General features: G+C 37.7%; 2 protein-coding genes across 4 annotated transcripts; both read right to left on the bottom strand.

Moving 5' to 3' along the window:
* Positions 1-3344: 3344 nt before the first annotated feature.
* On the bottom strand, positions 3345-6699 carry LOC125215642 (EIN3-binding F-box protein 1-like). Its single transcript, XM_048117124.2, has 2 exons — positions 6432-6699; positions 3345-5934 (listed from the first exon to the last, which is right to left on the bottom strand). The coding sequence occupies exons 1-2, from the start codon at positions 6454-6456 to the stop codon at positions 3956-3958; spliced, it is 2004 nt and encodes a 667-aa protein (XP_047973081.1). The 5' UTR covers positions 6457-6699; the 3' UTR covers positions 3345-3955.
* A 1592-nt stretch (positions 6700-8291) lies between these two features.
* Positions 8292-11297, bottom strand: LOC125216965 (uncharacterized). Of its 3 annotated transcripts, none has more exons than XM_048118759.2 (6): positions 11146-11297; positions 10896-11054; positions 9098-9359; positions 8743-8830; positions 8607-8673; positions 8292-8524 (listed from the first exon to the last, which is right to left on the bottom strand). In XM_048118759.2, exons 2-6 carry the CDS (start codon positions 10902-10904, stop codon positions 8471-8473), a joined length of 480 nt encoding a protein of 159 aa, XP_047974716.1. In that variant the 5' UTR covers positions 10905-11054; positions 11146-11297; the 3' UTR covers positions 8292-8470. The 3 variants fall into 3 exon arrangements, with proteins under 3 accessions (XP_047974716.1, XP_047974714.1, XP_047974713.1); XM_048118757.2 differs by having other exon boundaries at positions 9098-9354; XM_048118756.2 differs by lacking the exons at positions 10896-11054; positions 11146-11297 and adding an exon at positions 10102-10869.
* Positions 11298-18589: the final 7292 nt, after the last annotated feature.

The raw sequence follows: 18589 nt of genomic DNA, 5'->3' as shown, positions 1-18589 counted from the left end.
TTTATTCTGAACCGGATGATGGAATCCGCATCATTGCTCTTTGCCACTATCGCATGAATAAGCCTATCCATTTGCTTCATCCACGGACTCACCATTGAGCTTTGAAAAAGTAGAACTCCACTCATTTTGGCCAATTTATTCTTCTTTCGAGACCTTTTCTTTTTCAGTCTGGCAATCACTTCTTCATCGGTTTCTTTCTTTTCGTCATCAACCTTGCCTTTGTCATCCTCGCCATGATTTATTTTGGATTGCCTGTCGGATATAGATAGAAGTTCTTGACTGATACCACTCTTCAGACCAATGACATTGCACTATTTCGGGTGCACAATTGTCAGCTCCTGAAATTGAACTGGTTGTTGTTGAATGGTAACAGCATGAGCAATTTGACTCATCTGAGTCGCCATATTCTTCATGTGTGAGCTCAACTCCTCCATGGTTTGCTCTAGCTTGTCTAATCTCCGGGATGAACTTTCTATGTAAGCTTCGGTGTTTTCCATGAAGGCAATCAACAACTCCTCCGAAGAATTCTTCTTAGGCTCATCAATGAAATCATGTGAGGGTTGCTGAGCATGGTCAGAATATCCAAATGATGAGTTGTGAGTGGACTTGGTTAGACTATAATCATCACTACCCGTTTGATTGAGGTAGTATCCGTCAATAGCTCTGTCTTGGTCCACTTGCTTAATATAATTAACATACTCAACCTTCTCTTGAGGTTCCATTATTGGTTCACTTCAGAATAGTTGGTGCAATGGATCCTTATATGCTTCAGGTTTTCGCATACATGCTTCAGTTTGCTTCATAAAGGTGGCGAGAGCCTCTTCTAGGGTAGGCTTCATATTTCCATATAACGGCTCATCTAAGAAGATAGAAGGGGAGTGGCCTTCGGTGTAGTAATTGTAACCCCCTTGACTAGGGTGGTAATCACTGTAGCTCTTGGTCCTTTGGATGCACATAATCCAAATCGTCATAAACATCTTCAGGTTCAGTTACTTGCATCCCACTGTGTTGGCCCATGAGTTCGAGAGTTCGAGCCAACTGCTGCTTTAATAGATCCATCTTATCTGGGGGTCGGCCTCTAGGTGTGTACCTCGCAAACATGGACATAACACCGGTTAGAACTCAAAGAGAGAACACAAACATAAAAATAAAAATAAAAATAAAAATAAAGTAAATAAAATCTAGACTAGTAATCTCAATTATTATCACGATATTAAGCTATAATGACACAAAATTGTCCCCGGTAACGGCGCCAAAAACTTGACTCGACTTATTTTAACACAAGTGATACCCGCAAGTGTACGAGGCTAGTGTAGCAATTAGCAAGCAAGAGTATCGTATCCCACAGAGACAAATTCGTATCAACTTAACTACCACGAACAAACGTTGACTACTAATCAGAGAATCAGGAAAGGTTTGGTTTTTTTTCTAACACTAATAAAAGCATACAATAAGCAAATAAACAAATAAAAACAAGTAAACACAGAGTGAAAAGATAATATGGAGAAAATTGTAGAACTCAAGGATCTGATGCACAACTCCAAGATCTTATCCAATCAAATTGTCTTACCTTTTGGTGTCTCTAGAATTACTAAGTCGACCACAATTATAGATTAAACCCCCCCCCCCCCCCCCAGGTGAGAAACCTGCAGATTAGGTGCTAGGATTGAAGTCCCCTTCTAATCTTAAAACCCCTAACTCCCAAAAGCTCGATTAGGTCAAAGACCTCACTCAAAACCTCAACTCTCCCGAGTTTTATAGTATTAAAGTGTGAATTATTCTTATTTCCAGATTAATTATTTCATCTCCCGATTAATTTAATTAATCATACACAATCAAGTGGTGATCAAGCAATTGAAAGGAATAAACTCAAGAATAATCAAATAACTACAAGAGCAAGGCAAGAACAAAATTAATTGGATAAAAACTATGGAATTAGTGCAACTTCACCAAGAATTCTACAAGAAATGTTTAGCTACTCATGTTCTTCATAAAAACCATGTTTGAAACACAAGATTTAATGAAATACATGAAGAAAGGATTAAAATACTCCTGTGAGAATGAATCTATGGAATTGCAACTTCAATCTTCCGATTGGAAGTCTTCAATCTTCAATTCTCTCTCTCAAAGGTGTTCTTGGGAGTGTGTGTGAGTGTTGGAGGCGATAAGTGTTCAATAATGAAACCTAGACGTTCTTCCTTTTAATCCCCCATCAAAATTGCGTTTTTGGCATAAAAATACGCCAAAATAGCGTACCCGGCCGGGTGGAATTATAAAGAGTAAAATTCACCTGGCCGGGTGGTCATTTTTTACCACTTTCTGACTGTTTCCGCGCAGAACACCGTACCCGGCCGGGTGGTTAATTCACCCGGCCGCGTGAAATTTTCTAGAACGCGCAGTGTTCGTATAACGACCATAACTTCTTCTACCGAACTCCAATTGAAGCGTGCGAGATACCAACGCGAAGCTCTTTCGAGGACAAAGAGATTGATATGCATTAGGGCTGATTGGACTTCAAAATCTCCAGTTAATATTGTTTCAAACCAAGGCTGTTGCACATCCATATATTTTGTATCTTTTTCTACACATTTTTAACAAAATGGTCAAATACCAAAATAATAGAGAAGTAATCATAATCATATCCGATAATAGACGAAATGTGATCAAAACCATGCAAGATTACTTTCTAAAACCAAGCAAAATCCAAGTATGTCAGAAAGGTAAGATGTTTGAAATACTATTTTAAATATATATATTATTTATAAAATTTCAGCACCGGCTTATTTGGATTTCTAGTTCCGTCCTTAGATGATGAGAGATCAATCCAATGAGAAAGATCAATTCATACGTGAAAAAGATAATAAATTTTCTATTTTTGATCCATATGTAAGAAGAGATTAAATTTTCTTTTTGTCATATCCATATGAGAGTGCGAAACATGCTTGTTTAACCAATTAATATGCGAGAAGTGCGAAATAATTTTTTATTTGTAATTCATAAGAAAAGAATAAATTGAAATTTTAAGTATGGAGAGAAGTGTGGATCATCAAAGTTTTCATATTAAAATTTTAAGTATGCAGTGTGGATCATCAAAGTTTCATTTGTGATTCATACGAGAAAAACACTTTTGGACTTTAGTCTTATGTTGTTTATATTGATTCATTTGTGATTCATACTAGAGAAACACTTTTGGACTTTAGTCTGGTATTGTTTATATTGATTTGTTTGACATATTTGATACAGTATATTATAAAACACATAAATCACTCACTTAATGCATCTTGATCCGTGAGAATACTCAAACACATGCATACGATAACGAAGTCGTAGAATGTACAGAAGCATAACAAAAAAGGGTTTTTATTACCAAAACATAGAAGCAAAGTCAGATACATATATATGAGTAAGTAACTAGGTTGTAAAAGTGACATCTCACAACAAGAGAAGCCTGCAAAACTAGGACTTGGAAAAACTAAAAACCAATCCCTTCTTCAAAACCTGAAGAAGAAGAGATCATCATGGCAGGCTCAAAAACCACATTGCCGCCACGGCCAAAGCCCACACAAACAGGTGCACAAACGCCACAAAGCAACCGCAAAACAACTCTAAACAAAGACACAAGATGCAATAAACCCTAGTCAGATCCACAGCTGCAAGCTTCCATCCGAGCAACATGGCCCAACCACCACTGCTCGGGCAGAAACCTAAAAAAGTTCGTCCAAAAAGATCCAGCACTTGACAAGCCCAGCTACCAGCATCGGCCACAAAACAGAAGCCTCTTTCCATTACTCAGAAGAGAGGACTTTAAAAACAGCATGAGAAGCTGCAAAAAGTGTGGCCGCAACTTTTGCTGGAAAAAAAAAAGAGACGCTTGCCTGGACCCGTAGACAACGAATCATGATGGACCCAAAAACCTTCTAATAATACCTTTTGCTAGATAGAAAATGTTGTAAAATCAAGAAATTCGATTCATGATTTTTCTGCATCTTAAGAAAGTGTCACACCTCCACATCTGCTCAAGAAGCAAATTAATAGCAGCAGAGCTGATTCCATGGCAAAGCTGAATGTTGAGTCCCACCAGAGTCGTGCCGAGCATTTTCAAGAATGGAAAACTCTTGTCTGACACCAACGAACAGCCCGCAAGGGAGAGCACCTGCAAGCTCAGCTGCCCGGCCCCAGACAAGAGGGCAACACCCGAATTCGTTACCCTGCAGCCAGAGACATCAAGCTCACGCAGAACTGAGCAGTTCGCTGCGATTGACATCAAACTCACATCAGTGATGCCGCTGACTCTTTCAAGATTCACAACCTCCAGAGTTTCCCCGTGAAGGCTAGCGATCCTTGCAACCAGGCTGTCAGTTAGGTTTACACATCCGCTCAGATTAACCTTAACCAGACCAGCCTCCTGCCTCTGACTGAGAGGGAGGAGACCGGCATCAGTTACTCCTTCAAGGCCAATAAGATCCACGTGTGTTAGTTTAGGGCACAGCCGAACCAACACGTTCATACCAGAATCACCGAACCCTGGGCAGTTATGGATAGCCAACGATCTCAGAGACGTGCAAAGAGAACTCAATGGGAATGCAAAGTTCAAGTCTTTGAGCCCTAAGCAATTGGACAGAGCAAGTGCCTTCAATTTCCCCCCACAGCTAGCAAGGATGCCGAAAACCCCAAACTGAGTAATCCTATGAGTCTCGTCGAGCTTAATGCTCTCAAGCGATGAAGCAACTCTGGAAAATGACACAACCCCATTGTCAGACACAAGAGCACATCTCCGGAGGCAAAACACCTTCAGACCCGGGCTGCCATTACCAATAGCATCAAGACCCGCATCAGTAACTCCTTGGCACGAAATAATCGATAAACATTTCAGATTTTTCAAACCTTGACCCTTACCCATCACCCAGAAGCCCCTCTCACTCACATTGTGGAGGCCAACAAGAGAAAGATCAGTCATTGCACTCCCATAGTGGCCAATTACAGCAAGAGACACGTCACTGATGTTGAGTCCCTGAAGATTACCTTTGGTTAGGATGTGTCCAGCTGCAGAAAACAGACCAGCAATCCCCTGGTCACCAACAAGGGAGCAATTTTTAACCATGATCGACTCTAGGTTGGGGCAGTAACGGCCCAAAGCTTTCAAGCTCTCATCACCAATGTTTGAGCAAGACTCTAGTTTAACTGATCTTAGATTGGGGCAGTTCATGGCAACTGCGATCACGGCCTTATCAGTGATACCCGGACAATGGGAGAGGTCTAGCTTCTGGAGAGAACGGCAACCAGTTGCAATTGCAGACAACCCTTCATCACGAACAGAGGATGTGTTCCACAGAGAAAGAACCCCCAAAGAAGGGCAACCACGCGACACAGCATTCAATCCAATGTCTGTCAACCTACGAGTGCTAGCATTTCCTCGGATGGATAGCTTTCCCAAACCTCCACGGCTTGCAGTTCCAACAGAAATCGCAGCCAGTCTCACATCCGAGGCCTTCTTCCCTTCCAAACACCTCGATAGATAACCCTGAGGGTCAGCGTCAACACATTCCTCATCATTCAGATCAACAGATTCAACCTTCTCTTTAGGCTTGGCAGATTCATCAGCCTTCTTACAATCAGATACAATCTCAGGCTCCATGGTCTGAGCAACAGAGCTGCATATCTCATCTGCACAGATGCTGCTCAAAAGCATGAGCCAACGCTTGGATACAGAGGCACACGCGCTCCTCTCTTCGCCTCCAAGACGTCTGAAGATCTCAAACAGGCACTCATCAGGAAGAACTTCGATAGAAGGTTGCTCCTTCGGATATTCACTAACAACAAAGGGAGCATTGACACGAGATCTCTTGGATGGAGGAAAATAGACATCGACATGACTCCCAAGAGACAAAAAGGGTCTTGATTCTTTTGGTTTTTGGAACATAAACCCAATATCACCTGAAACCACAGATTTAGGCAACCGTGTCATAAAATGTTCGCAAGAACTTGAGGTTTTCATCATCTCAGTGATCAAAACTGAGTGTTTCATCTCACCCTCAACCAAATTATTAGCATATTCAATAAATCAACCACATAGTAAGTTTGCAGTCAATCATAGGAGATTGCTAAAGTACAATTTGCATTTACATCTCAAGTTTTATGTGCAAGAAACAACATTTAAACTCCCCCCTTATATGGATGAGCTTCAGATACTAGCACCAATCTTAAAATTACAAACACAAGCATAATAGACTAGAAATTAAATTCAATCAATGGACTAAATATCTTCGTACAGCTAACAAAATAGGAAGATTCAACAAAAGTTACTATAAAACAGCACCAAACACAACCTAAAGATATAAGCTAGGCAAAGATTCAATTTTTATTCTTCACGACACACAAAACAAAACCATAATACTATAAGCTCAAGACTCACAAAAGCTGAGAATCCATACCACTAAAATCAAAAACTTTAGACATGGGAATGTTGAGAATGCTCCAAAGAAGTCAAATTGAAGCCCAAAACCGATCAGATCAATCAACAAAAAGAAAATCAGCAGAGCCCCAATCAACACTGAATGCATCAGAGGGGGGGAAATCATTCAAAATCGTCAAGAAACCCTTTTCATAGGGCAAAAATGAGTAGAGAGAATGAGATAAGAGATTGGTGGAAATGGGAAATGCAGATGCATGAGTTAATGTTAATGCATTGTGCATTTCGTATATTAAAAACACATAAACTGTGTGGGTGTGACGCATATCTTTTGTTGTGAATATGTGTGGGCCCGCTTTCTCTCTCTTCTTTAAATAATAAAGGGATATAGGATTAAGATTACATACAAATGCAGTGTACCAAATTTCTCGTTATGTTCAATGTTTCTTCTATTCATTCATTTCATTATTTTTAAAATTTTGCAAGATCGCCAAATCCATTAAAATTTTTGAAATAGAACAGCTTTCTTTATTTTATGAAATCCTATTTATTTATTTCGTTTGTTACACAATACACAGCAGGCTAGTGGTTTCCCCGAAAGTTTTGTATTACATATTATCGTTTATTTAATTTTAATTTTATTATTTTGACAAAGTAGTTAAATCCACGTAAAATTTATACTAAATCTACCATTATTTTATACATGGTATGAAACTCAAATAAATAGTCGTATAATTGAACAAATACTTTACACCTTAAATTTCTTTTTAAATCAGGGTTCTCACACCTTATGAATTATTGATACTTTGAATTAGGGAATTTAGATTCAAGCTAAAAGAGTTCTTATTTATTTATTTTTTTGTTGGTGGAAACGAACAATAACATAATTGAAGAATTGATCTAAGCACTCAATACAATAAAAGGAAATAATAAAGGAGACAAAGAAAGCCTAACCACAACATCATAATATTCAATGAGTAATAACAATATTATATGCATATTGATATATAGCTCTTGGTTTGGATAAAAACACGTGGATTCCTCATTTATCTACACTCCATCTTCTTGGATTAAACATCTCATAGTATTACTTGATACAAATTTCAAAAAATATACTGTAGTAAAGAAAATAAATGAAAAGTATTACTAGAATTTGAATTCCACATTTTTATATACTAGCATTATAATAAATTTGAGTGAGCCAAATTAGTGTAAATTGTGATTAATTTTAAAATAAAAAGTAAAATGATGCATTTAATTAATAATGTGTATTTCAAAATGATTATATATGGAATGTGATATTTAATGGCAGACAGTGAGTATTATTTTTCATATTTATATTGTTTCCCTCCAGTTATTATATTTATTTTCTTTACTAATTAATCAGACTTAGATGATTTTTTTTACCAATCTGGTTATAGATGCATGCTACTAAAGAATCTCCATCGTAAATTAGTAAAAAAATCTGAATATATATTGAAATCTTGATTGTTCATTCCACCGTCTGTTGGCAAATTAATTAAGTTGAATATACCAAATAAGACTGCACAAACTACGGTCATGTGGGGAAAAGGTTAATAATGCAATCCTACTTTGGCAATTAATATTTTTAATAATGCCATAATATGAAACGAATCTCAATCTATAATTGAATAAAGATTTCAAATTGCATTGTTGTTATGAATGTGGCCTATGTTTATAAATCTCAATGTATAATCGAACAAACATAATCCCCACGAAATCTCATACTAGTATTCCTTTATTGGTTTGGTTGAATAGAAAACAATAAACTGATATCCAACTTATCTTCTAGGTGAATATTAGATAAAAAGATCTCAACCACACACACACACACAAAGCAACATCAAACAAGAGCATAAACTAGAGAGGAGAGGTTGTGTTTTTAAAGTGAATATCAATAACATGGGAAAAGAAAACAAGCTAATTACAAACTTATGGCAAAGTTGGGAGCTTTATAGACCAAAGAGGAAACAACTTATGTTTTATAGCTTTGGATAACACACAGACACATATTAATACCATCTCAATTGGCACTAGTCATCAATCATAAAGCCCTTCTTGCTCCCAAACGTCAACTAGGAAATCAACCATTTCCTGTTCCATTTCAACCACCATAACTATTTCACACAAACAAGAATCATGCAACCAACTTCACTCTCTAGAATAGAAAACTAACCGGCAATGGGATGGGTTGGGGGAATGGCTTGTTGGTCCCCAGCAAACTCTCATACGTAGCGTTGAAACTGCACAATCAACGCATTCATATACTTTAACCGTCTCTGTTTTTCAAGCCAGCAAACACAACTAGTTACCTCAATTTAGGCTCTTGCGCTTGTCCTGGTTCCTGGGGTCCTTTGTTTCCTACCCACTGCTGCCTCGTTTGATTCCACAGAAGAAGTCCTTCAAAAGATAAGCCAGAGAATGAAAAAAAAAACTAGGCAGCAAACGAGCACAATACACCATCACCAAAACTATTTCACGTATAAAACCAAGTCCAAATATAACTCAATTACTCAATGCAGATAATGGAAATGTGACTAATCACTTTGGAATCGAAGAGCTTGTTGTTCATACAGCCAACTCTTGTTATAAACACTTCATAAACTTAAGCATAGCATGAAGCACGAATGTGATGACTCAAGGGCAAAACGGTGTAAAAGAACTTGCCATGATTTACGAATTCGGAGGAGCTGCTTGTGCCACCAGTGCTACTGTTAGTATCTAGTGTTTGGTTTGAAGTGCTGATTGACGAGACACTTCTATAAGATGGAAAGGCACTATTATCCATATCACCCGAACTGGGGCTCCAAAAGTCCTCTGTTAAACTATGTTTCTTCACGCGCTGGCCTTGAATCTTGAGCCCCTTAGATGGCTCATCCACAGAAATTACAAGTGGTGGCTTGGTACAACATCCAAGACAACCTCTGCTCTGTTACAAATTAGGTTTGTCACCATACATATGATTAGTGTATCAGCAGAAACTATCAAGAACTAAGACAAAAAAAACTAGTAGATTTTTCCAACACATAGCAGCCAAAAATTGGATTTCGTGCACCTGTACTCCCCTTGGCAAAAACTAAATAACATAAGTAAATCTTGGAATGCGTATTGATTCATATTTGTGTTTTGGGTCATGAATATTATACACGGGCCATAGCATTATTCTCCATATTTGAGAAAGTGAATTTGCAATGCAGACAAATATTGAAAATTTAAATGAGAGAAATGTAAATGAAGTGAACTACATAGTTGGAGGCCGTCAACGAAAGCAATGTTTGGCTCAATAAAACATTTAAGAGAATAATTCCAGAAAAACAACAATAACATGCTCAGCACAATTTTTAACACTAGTATATCTCAGAATTTAGAATTTAGCATGACAGTATCCTTCAGTAGCATTAGGCATGAGTGACTAAAAAGTGAAAAAAATATATGAACATGACAAATAATCCAACAATCTAGCACTGTAGCACACGACACTGGTGGCAATTAATCATGTACCCAAGGTACAAGATGTAAAACAGTCATTAATCTCGATTATAGGAAAGGTTAAACAAAATGTTCAAGGAAAAAGTTCACTCACGGGATTGAACTAAAACTAAGCAATCCAATTTAACCAATCAAAGCAAATTATCACAATAAAATGTTAAACACTCAATGCACCCTCTTACAAGGAAAAATTCTCTATACTTATTCTTCAATTTTTCCATAATCAGTCTGAAGAATGCTTCAAAGTACTTCCTATAAAACCACGAGAGAGAAAGAAGAGGCCTTTCGGCACAAGTTTTTATCTCTACAAGCAAGCACCCATCATACATAATTGCCAACGTTTTCTAATCACACTCGATCCCATTCACAAATGCCTTCTCATGGATAGATAATGGAAAACAATCGAGAGACTTCCATGTAGTACTAAACCAAACTATCCTTCAACCTAGCAAAGCATGATGCAAAAGAAAGAGACAAGCCAAAACTTTCTGTTGGCACACACTATTGTTGCTTGCTTAATAGAGAAGCAAAAGTAAGATTCCATACCACAAAAGGAACAACAGAAGTAACACATTAAATTATTAACTGAAATAGTAAACCCAAAACTCTCAAGAAAAAAGTGCCTACAGTTCTTATTCGAAAAATCTATTTATTCCTCATGCTGGCCCTATATTCCAGAAAAAGGCAAACTCCACAGACAGAAATAAACACACCCAATCTTGAGCAATTTAACTCATTTTTTAGCTTCAAAAAAATATCCCCATTTTTCATCTGCCCACCAAAATTAAACTCAAGAGGAACATGAATAACCAGCTAAATAAACCAATCCTTCCCTCAAAAATCATACATTTCACGATTTTCTACTTGAACAAATTGATCCATTATTCAAGACCCCATACAAAAGCACCTCTCTCTCTCTCACTCTCTCTCACACACACACACAATCAAACAGGGAGGGAGAGCTGAAAGAACTGACCCCATGCATGCAATCAGCTGAGAAACCCAAGGAGAAATTGATCTACACCAATACTTCATCCAAAGGTGAAACTACTGCTACAATAAAAAAACCTTGGAAAAATCATTCCTTTCCAGAAGCCCAGATCTAAACATCCACCCAATTATAGAGCCCACTAATCTGTAATCCAAATCAAACAAAAAAAAATTGATCAATCAATCAAACATTACAATAGAGAATTGACAAAACCCCTAAGCAATTGACTGATTACCCTTTTGATCTGATCAATCAGCTACTTCATGGGTTGTTGGTTCTCAACTACAGTAGCAGAAAATGCGTCGCGAGTAGAGTGGAGAGAGAGACGTAGGCGCTTTGTGGTATGAGAGAGACGGAGGCATGGGCTGTATGCCCCCACTTGTGACTTGTCAGATGGAATTACTGAAATGCCCCTGTTAGGTTGACTCTTTAATTATTGAATACTTTGTTCCAATATAATTGCACTTTTAATAAAGTCTATACGGAGATATATTAGCTGTGGCCTGTGAATATAACACTATTTGTAACGCATAAATTAAAAATCCTAAGGGCGCGTCTGAGAGCCTTCAAATTACTTAATTGTTAGGGGTATGTGGCAAATGGGCTTTTCATGAATGGGTGGATAGAGTTATTAAATTTGGCTCAGCCCAAGTAAATATGACACCCCAATTTCTTGAGTTTGGTTGAATTGAAGTATACCTAAAAACAAATGTAGCATAACTAAACTGCGTCTTAAATCCCACTTCTCTTCTTTTTCTTCACAAACATGTTGAATAGGTGGATCAACTAGCGTCTCGATGCACATAGGAGGGTAGACTTCATCATCAGTTGGGAGAGAGGTCGCTACAGGCTGCTTGAGAGTCTCTTCTATCAACTCCTCCATTTTATCACATAATTCGGCCCATGTGAGATCTTGATCATCTTCAAATGCCTTATCTTTAAGAATCTTAAATCTGTCACTTCTTACATTTTAAAGATCGCTCAAGGCTTTTTCTAAGGCAAGTTCTTCTCCAAATGTGAAATCGGGATCATGTCGCCTTTTCTCGAGATCATATATTCTCCTCAGGAGCAGATCAATTAGATCAAATGAGAACTCATCATCTTCTTCTTGGCCGTAACTGTAGTCTGAGCTCAAATGGGCTTGTTGCACTCCACAGACATCACATTCAGATGTCTCCCACATCTCACACTTTCATATCTCTGGATGCCTACAAAAATAGAACATCTCTTCAAACTAGAACACAATCCAAATAGAAAATATCAAGCACAACACAATAATAACTATCAAAGCAAGTAAGAGGTTAAGTTGGCACGATGTCACCCCTTTACCGGAAACGAGAACCTCGACAACTCTGGGATTAATCCTAATAATCGTGTGTGTGGTAAGGAAAGTGTTCTAGCATAAAATACTAAAAGTGGGAGTCAAGCCATCCTTTACCCAACCGTTGAGAAACGGTCAACCTCTTTAGAACTTGACGGCCACTAACCACGCGTTTTCCACACAAGCTCCGTCTAAGATATAATCTCTGCACAAGAAAAACACAGATTGCGGGCATCCTGTGGAAAACAAAATAAAATACCAAAAAACTTAACTAAACTAAAAAAACCTATAAAACTAATAAAAGTAAAAAGAAAAACACACAAAGTTCTAACAACTAACGCCTCCCCGGCAATGGCGCCAAAAACTTGTTGTGAGTTTTAGGGTGCAATTTAAGTACACAAAACAAGTAATAATTCCCTAAAATTACTACTTCTGCAAGTATACAGACATGGAATGCAGTCTAAAGGGTGTCGAACCCACAGGGAGGAGATTAATTGCTAAAACTAGTAAACCTAACTAAAAATCAGTAAAATAGTTTAATTTTGAGTTTTTTGATGAAGAGGCGAGTGTAGGACGAAATGAGAAGGAAAAAAACAAGGGAATCACGATAAAGAGGGAAGACTACTCCTAGCTTGTTTCGAGTTGCTTGTTCACATGAATCCTAAGTCTAATTACTTTCCAATATTTATCGGGATCGTGTTGATTTTACCCCTCACACAGCTAATCACTCATCGTGGAATTTTACACCTAGGATAAGCTTATCACGTCTCATGGGCTCTACTCACCAACCCCTCACTCCTACAGTCCCATAGTAAGCTCGGGATTGGCTTCTACGAACGTTCAACACACAAGATCCACCCCGGACTATCCCCTAATTAGTTTTAGTCTAGGGTTTCTTATCTATGTTAGCTCCCTACTCCAAGTTAAAGAGACATTGAAGATAAGGCCATTATCGGAGCAAGTTAGTTAGCAAAACCTAACACGGATTGAAATAAACACAGAGACAAGAACCAAAATACGGAAATTAATCAAAACACAAACATGGATTCATATTTACAAGCTTCCCTAACTAACTAGGAGTAATTCCTAAAATCTAGCCACTCATAGTGGGCAACAATACAAGAAAACAAGTAAATGCAACCATATGGGCAAGATTAGGGAAGAACTAGCCTCAAGCTTCTTCATCTTCCTCCTAAAAATGGACTACAAGCGTCTTTCTCTCTCTAAAAATCGCCTCCAGTCGCCAAGATGCATTGGAAGTCGTGCCCTAGCTATTTAAATAGTTAGGGCTGAAAAAACAGGCCCAGTAACAAACGCCTGGTCGGGCGATCTGCGCAGTGCAAAACGCCCGTTCGGGCATTTTTTCCGACTCTCGATCAGGTCGGGCGTTTTGAACGCCGGGTCGTGCATTTTGCACTGCATTGCGCAATCTTCGTAAAACAGCCATATCTTCTTCATCCGGACTCTGATAGAGGCGTGCGAGGTATCCACGCGAAGCTCTTTTTGAAGGTGAATGCAATGGTGGACTTGTAGAAGCATTTTAAATTAATCTTGAAGGGTTGATTACTGATCAGATTTGGACCTTTATTTTCTTCCTCATCTCTCGCTTATAGCTTGATCGGTAGTCCTACAATGTATCAAAATGAGTCCATTTTTCACCTAAAAATGTGTGTTAGAGACTTAGAGTAATACAATAAAGGACTACACTTTGATTCACATCAAGCTCCACTTTACTTTTCGCTCTTAGCTCACTCTATAGCTCATTTTTTTGATATTCTCTCTGCACACTTGGGATAATGGGTTGATCTTCTAGGGATTTTTGGGTGGTTTTCATTTTTTTTCAATTGTGTAACACCGTCTCGTGGAGGCGAAGATACAATTTAATTTCCGTTTTTGTTGTTTTACCCCGTGAACTCCATTATTTTCGAAGCTAGGCGCTGATTTCTTCCGTTTAGCACTTGACTCTGATATTATGGATATTTTCGTTTGTGTTTCATTTTACTTTGATGTGTTGATGTTTGGTTTTACTGTCTTAGATGTGTTTAACAATTGATCGGAGTTTGGATTTTGAATCGTCGACTTCGAGTTGGTTTTTTTGTGAATTTGAAGAGAGGGGGATGGAATTGATGGTGGTGATGTGTGATCTGGTTGAACTGTTTTGAATTGTGTTGGATTTTTTTGGAATTGAGTTGAGGTTGGTAGATCTGAATGTCTCTGTCTTGTTTCTACATGATTTTGGTGCCCTGTTTCGTTTAAGCTTGCGTAAGTTTTCTGAAGAAGATGAAGTTGGTTGTTAGTTAGGAATCAAATCTGCATTGTTGAGGTGTTTGCTTACTTTTTGCAGTTTTTTCTCTGTCACCGCAGTTAGTTAGAGAAAATGGTCCCCACTGGTTTCCACATGCTTTTTAGCCATTTTAGGAAATTCTCAACACGACCCAATAGTTGTAGTTGTTTAAGTTTCTCTAGTTAAATTCAAGTTCCTCAAGACATGCATGCATACATACGGTAGCTATTTCCTAGGTCTAGTAGATAAGTTAGATGATTTTTCATTCAGTCAAGCCTAGTAGTTAAAACTTAACCCATGTGTTGCGTGGCAGCAGCCAGCCCTTGTCCGAATCCTCTAAATACTTTCTAAGCTCCTCCATCTGTGGGATCGATCCTTACTTCCATATACTAGCCAATAGTATCATGTGTTAATGTTTTGAAGTGGTTTTAGAGTGCACCCAACCGCATTCTAGATAGGTTTATGATCTCCTAGACCCTGAGGTTTAGTAAATCCCCTGGCCTGTTGATTTATATCTGTTTTAAACTTTAGTGTGTGTGAACTAGTGCTCAAACAATACAACGAACTAACCTCGTCACTTCATATGGCACGAGAATTAACACAAAATTGGTAAAGTAAGAGATATGAGAATGTTTGGAATTAAAATAAATAAACTTGATTTTTGTAATATAATTATCTAAATATGATGCAAATATCTAGATATTATAGAATTATCTAGAATTAAGTATGAGAATATCAAGATATTTTAGTAGAAATATCTAGATATTTTTAGTAGAATTAGTAAAATATCTATATTTTTATGGAGAAAAATCTGGATATAAAATATTAAAGAATCTAGTAGAGTATTATAGAGTATGAAATGAATGCCTATAAATATGGTATAGTTGTATCTAGGCCTGTCAAAATGGATATCGGGTATTGGATACCCGATATCCAAACCCGAAAAAGTCGGGTAATTGGATACCCAAAACCCGATTTTTCGGGTATCGGATCGGGATCGGGTTGTGAGAATTTTGGATGATCGGGTATCAGGTATCGGGTTACCTGATACCCGATCGGACCCGATACCCGATCGGGTATACCCGAATATCCGATTTGTTTTTAAAATTAATAAAAAATACATAATTTTATAATTAAATGTAATTTAATTTCTTAATTATATGTGGATGGATGAAAGTTGTAATTTTTATTTAATTTCTTAATTTAATTTTTTATTTTGGATGGATGAAAAATGAAAATACAATTTAATTTCTTAATTATATGTGGATGGATGAAAGATATCAATATGTAATTTAATTTCTTACATGTGGATGGATGAAAAATGTTAATATGTAATTTAATTTCTTAATGCAATTTAACTTGGGAATTTTGTATTTCTCAAGGTTTGTAATTATTTTCTCTAAAATTCGATCTATTACACGAATTTTGTATTTCTAAAAATTTGTAGTGATTTTCTCTTAAATTGAAACTACTACAACAATTTTGTAAATCTAAAAGTTTGTAGCTATTTTTCCTTGAATACTACTTCAACTTTGTATTAAATTCGAACTAAATAGTAGTATTAAATAAACTCTAAAAATTGTAGTAGTTAATTTTCTAAAAAATCAAAAATCAAAATCATAATCGGGACTGGATACCTGAGTCGGGTATTTGGGTATCCGAAATCAAATTCGGATCGGGTATCGGGTATTGAATTATGGAAATTTCGGGATCGGGTACCCAAAAATTTCGGATCGGGTATCCGCGGGTACCCGATTTGACAGGCCTAGTTGTATCATTTTCCAAAAGTTGAGAAAGTTTGATAAATAAAAGAGATTCTTAGTTTCCCACATCACCAACCTCTATTGTTAGTCAAGAGCTAGACCCATGAAGCCCTCACTCTCGAGTGTGTGTGTGTTAATATTGTGTGCACAGAAAGGAATAACAAGTCTCCTAGGTCCAGTGAATCCACTAGACCACAAGGTCTAGGAACTCACGGATCGTTGGAAGATCTCGGTCGTCGGACACACAGAATATCGCTTCAAAAACCCTCAACCACTTATACTAAAATTAGCATGGGAAGTAGGGATCGATCCCACAGAGATGAATGTGTAATTAAGCATGCTCAAGGATTCGGGACTATATTTGGGTTGGCTGCTGCCACGCATTTTTGGGTTGAGAAAATTAAACTAACTTGAGTGAAATCTGCTACGCTAAAAGCTAGATTTAGGCAGAACAGAAATCATGCATGTAAACTGGGAAACGAGACAATCACTAGATCTAAAAAACTAATTCTAAATTACCTAGACCTGGAAAATAAACTGGCGGTGGGGACCATTTGCTGAAAAGGTAAAGTACGGATGAAAAGCTGGAAAACAACTAACTAAAGTACTAACTAACAACGACATCATCTTCTTCAATCGATTTGCATAAAAATTCAGTAAAAACAGAGATGGAACGTGAATCGGAAACGAAGCAGACTGGATTTAAAGCAATTTAACGAAGAACAATTAAAAACTAAGCAGATCTACGGCTACTAGATGGAGTAAATTGAAAAGAGAGCAAAAGAGTTCGAAATCCATGCACAACTTGATTCCCCTGTTCAGATCCAACCTCGGATGCTAAATCCACTCCGGATCCAAGCATCCGACAGAAACTCCGACCAAAAGTATATCCATAGCTTCAGATTCAACAAACAACCACCGATCAACAACAACAATTCAGATCCACAACGTCTTCCCCAGATCAAGCACAGAATTATCCAACACAGAGATTAACATTTAACTGCCGAAATAAAACTTCGTAAATCTACACAAGATAACACCAACATGACAACAACTAAATGCATAGATAACCGATAAGTAGCAACAACCAAATCGACTTTCAAAACAATGAAGTTCGACGGGATAAAAGTACGAAAAGCTGAATAAAAAGCAGATTGTTTCTTCGCCCTCCGAGAGGACGGTGTTACACTGACTTTCGCCGAAGATGAACCCCTTAGAAACCCTAAACTACCCTAGAATTCCCATTTTACCAAGTGTGTGTGTGAGCTAAGAGCAAAAATCCTCCCTGGCGTGTGATGCATGCTCCTTTATTTATAGGCGTTGAAGTGGGTCCAGCGAGGTATGAATAGTCTTTGTTGCCTTCAGCTATTGACTTCCTTCTTCTAGCCATTATTTTCCCTTCAGTTCTGCTCACTTTCCTTCATTTTCCTTTGCTAGTCCATTGTCTCCAGCTCTTCCTGGATCTAGCGTCTCCTTCACACACCTGGCTTAAAAATTGCGTTAGACCCAGCAAAATAAAGTGTTTTCTCACCACATAATCGATGCATGAAATTAGCCTTATCAACCCACATTATTATTAGTGTTTTAATGATGGTATAAGTTGTAAATAACTTGATGTATAAGGGTAATAAATTGAGATAACTTTCTAGATGAGCAGCCCACTGATGGGCAGCCCGTTCACAGGAGGGTAGATATATTAGCAGATGAGTAGCTCACTTATGGGCAACCCGTTCACAAGGTGGATATAATAGCAAATGAGCAGCCCGGTCGTTATATATTAGCAGATGAGTAGTCTGGTCAACGACCGGAAAGAGTAGATTGACAGTCCATGACTGGAGTAATGGTTAATGGGCTGTCCGATCATGGAGCGGGAGGTGTGCAACCCGGAGTTGTATCGGGAGAAGGTGTATATCTGATGTTAGAAGTGGTAGTAACGTTCCTATTTTTACTCGAATAAATATGTCTTGCATTAAAACTTCAATAAATGAGTAGTTTGATTACAAATTTAGTCTATTGTTTCTTAACTTACTTTTGCTTGATACTTTCCATTTCGACCATGTTCACGTACGAAGGGGTTGCAATGATTGCTATTGTTATATCAGAGATGGGTTTCACGACCCACGATTGTTTTCTGCACACTAAGGCGAGACACGCATTTGAGTCGAACAATAATATGTGCAAACGAGTCCTTGTGGGTTTTTATAGAAACAATGTTGTCAATATTAAAACTTGCATCTTAGTGTTTGTTTGGTTAGAACTATCTCATATTCTGAGCTTGTCCCTTCACAAACATGAGGAGAATTGAGAATAG

The sequence above is a fragment of the Salvia hispanica genome, chromosome 3, assembly GCF_029641045.1.
Source record: "Salvia hispanica isolate PSC_SH4W2 chromosome 3, Shi_PSC_v1, whole genome shotgun sequence".
Lineage (NCBI taxonomy): Eukaryota > Viridiplantae > Streptophyta > Magnoliopsida > Lamiales > Lamiaceae > Salvia > Salvia hispanica.
This window is presented reverse-complemented; position numbering and strand designations above follow the sequence as displayed.

Bases quoted from the DNA above. Each gene is read 5' to 3' on its own strand.
- LOC125215642 (XM_048117124.2), bottom strand. From the start codon at position 6,456: ATGTCTAAAGTTTTTGATTTTAGTG. The intron at 5,935-6,431 runs GTATGGATTCTC...CTGTGGTTTCAG, and splicing joins TAAAGTTTTTGATTTTAGTG to GTGATATTGGGTTTATGTTC.
- LOC125216965 (XM_048118756.2), bottom strand. From the start codon at position 10,248: ATGTATGATGGGTGCTTGCTTGTAGAGATAAAAACTTGTGCCGAAAGG. The intron at 9,360-10,101 runs GTAAGAGGGTGC...AATTTGTAACAG, and splicing joins AGTATAGAGAATTTTTCCTT to AGCAGAGGTTGTCTTGGATG. The intron at 8,525-8,606 runs GTTAGTTTTCTA...GAAATGGAACAG, and splicing joins CCCAACCCATCCCATTGCCG to GAAATGGTTGATTTCCTAGT.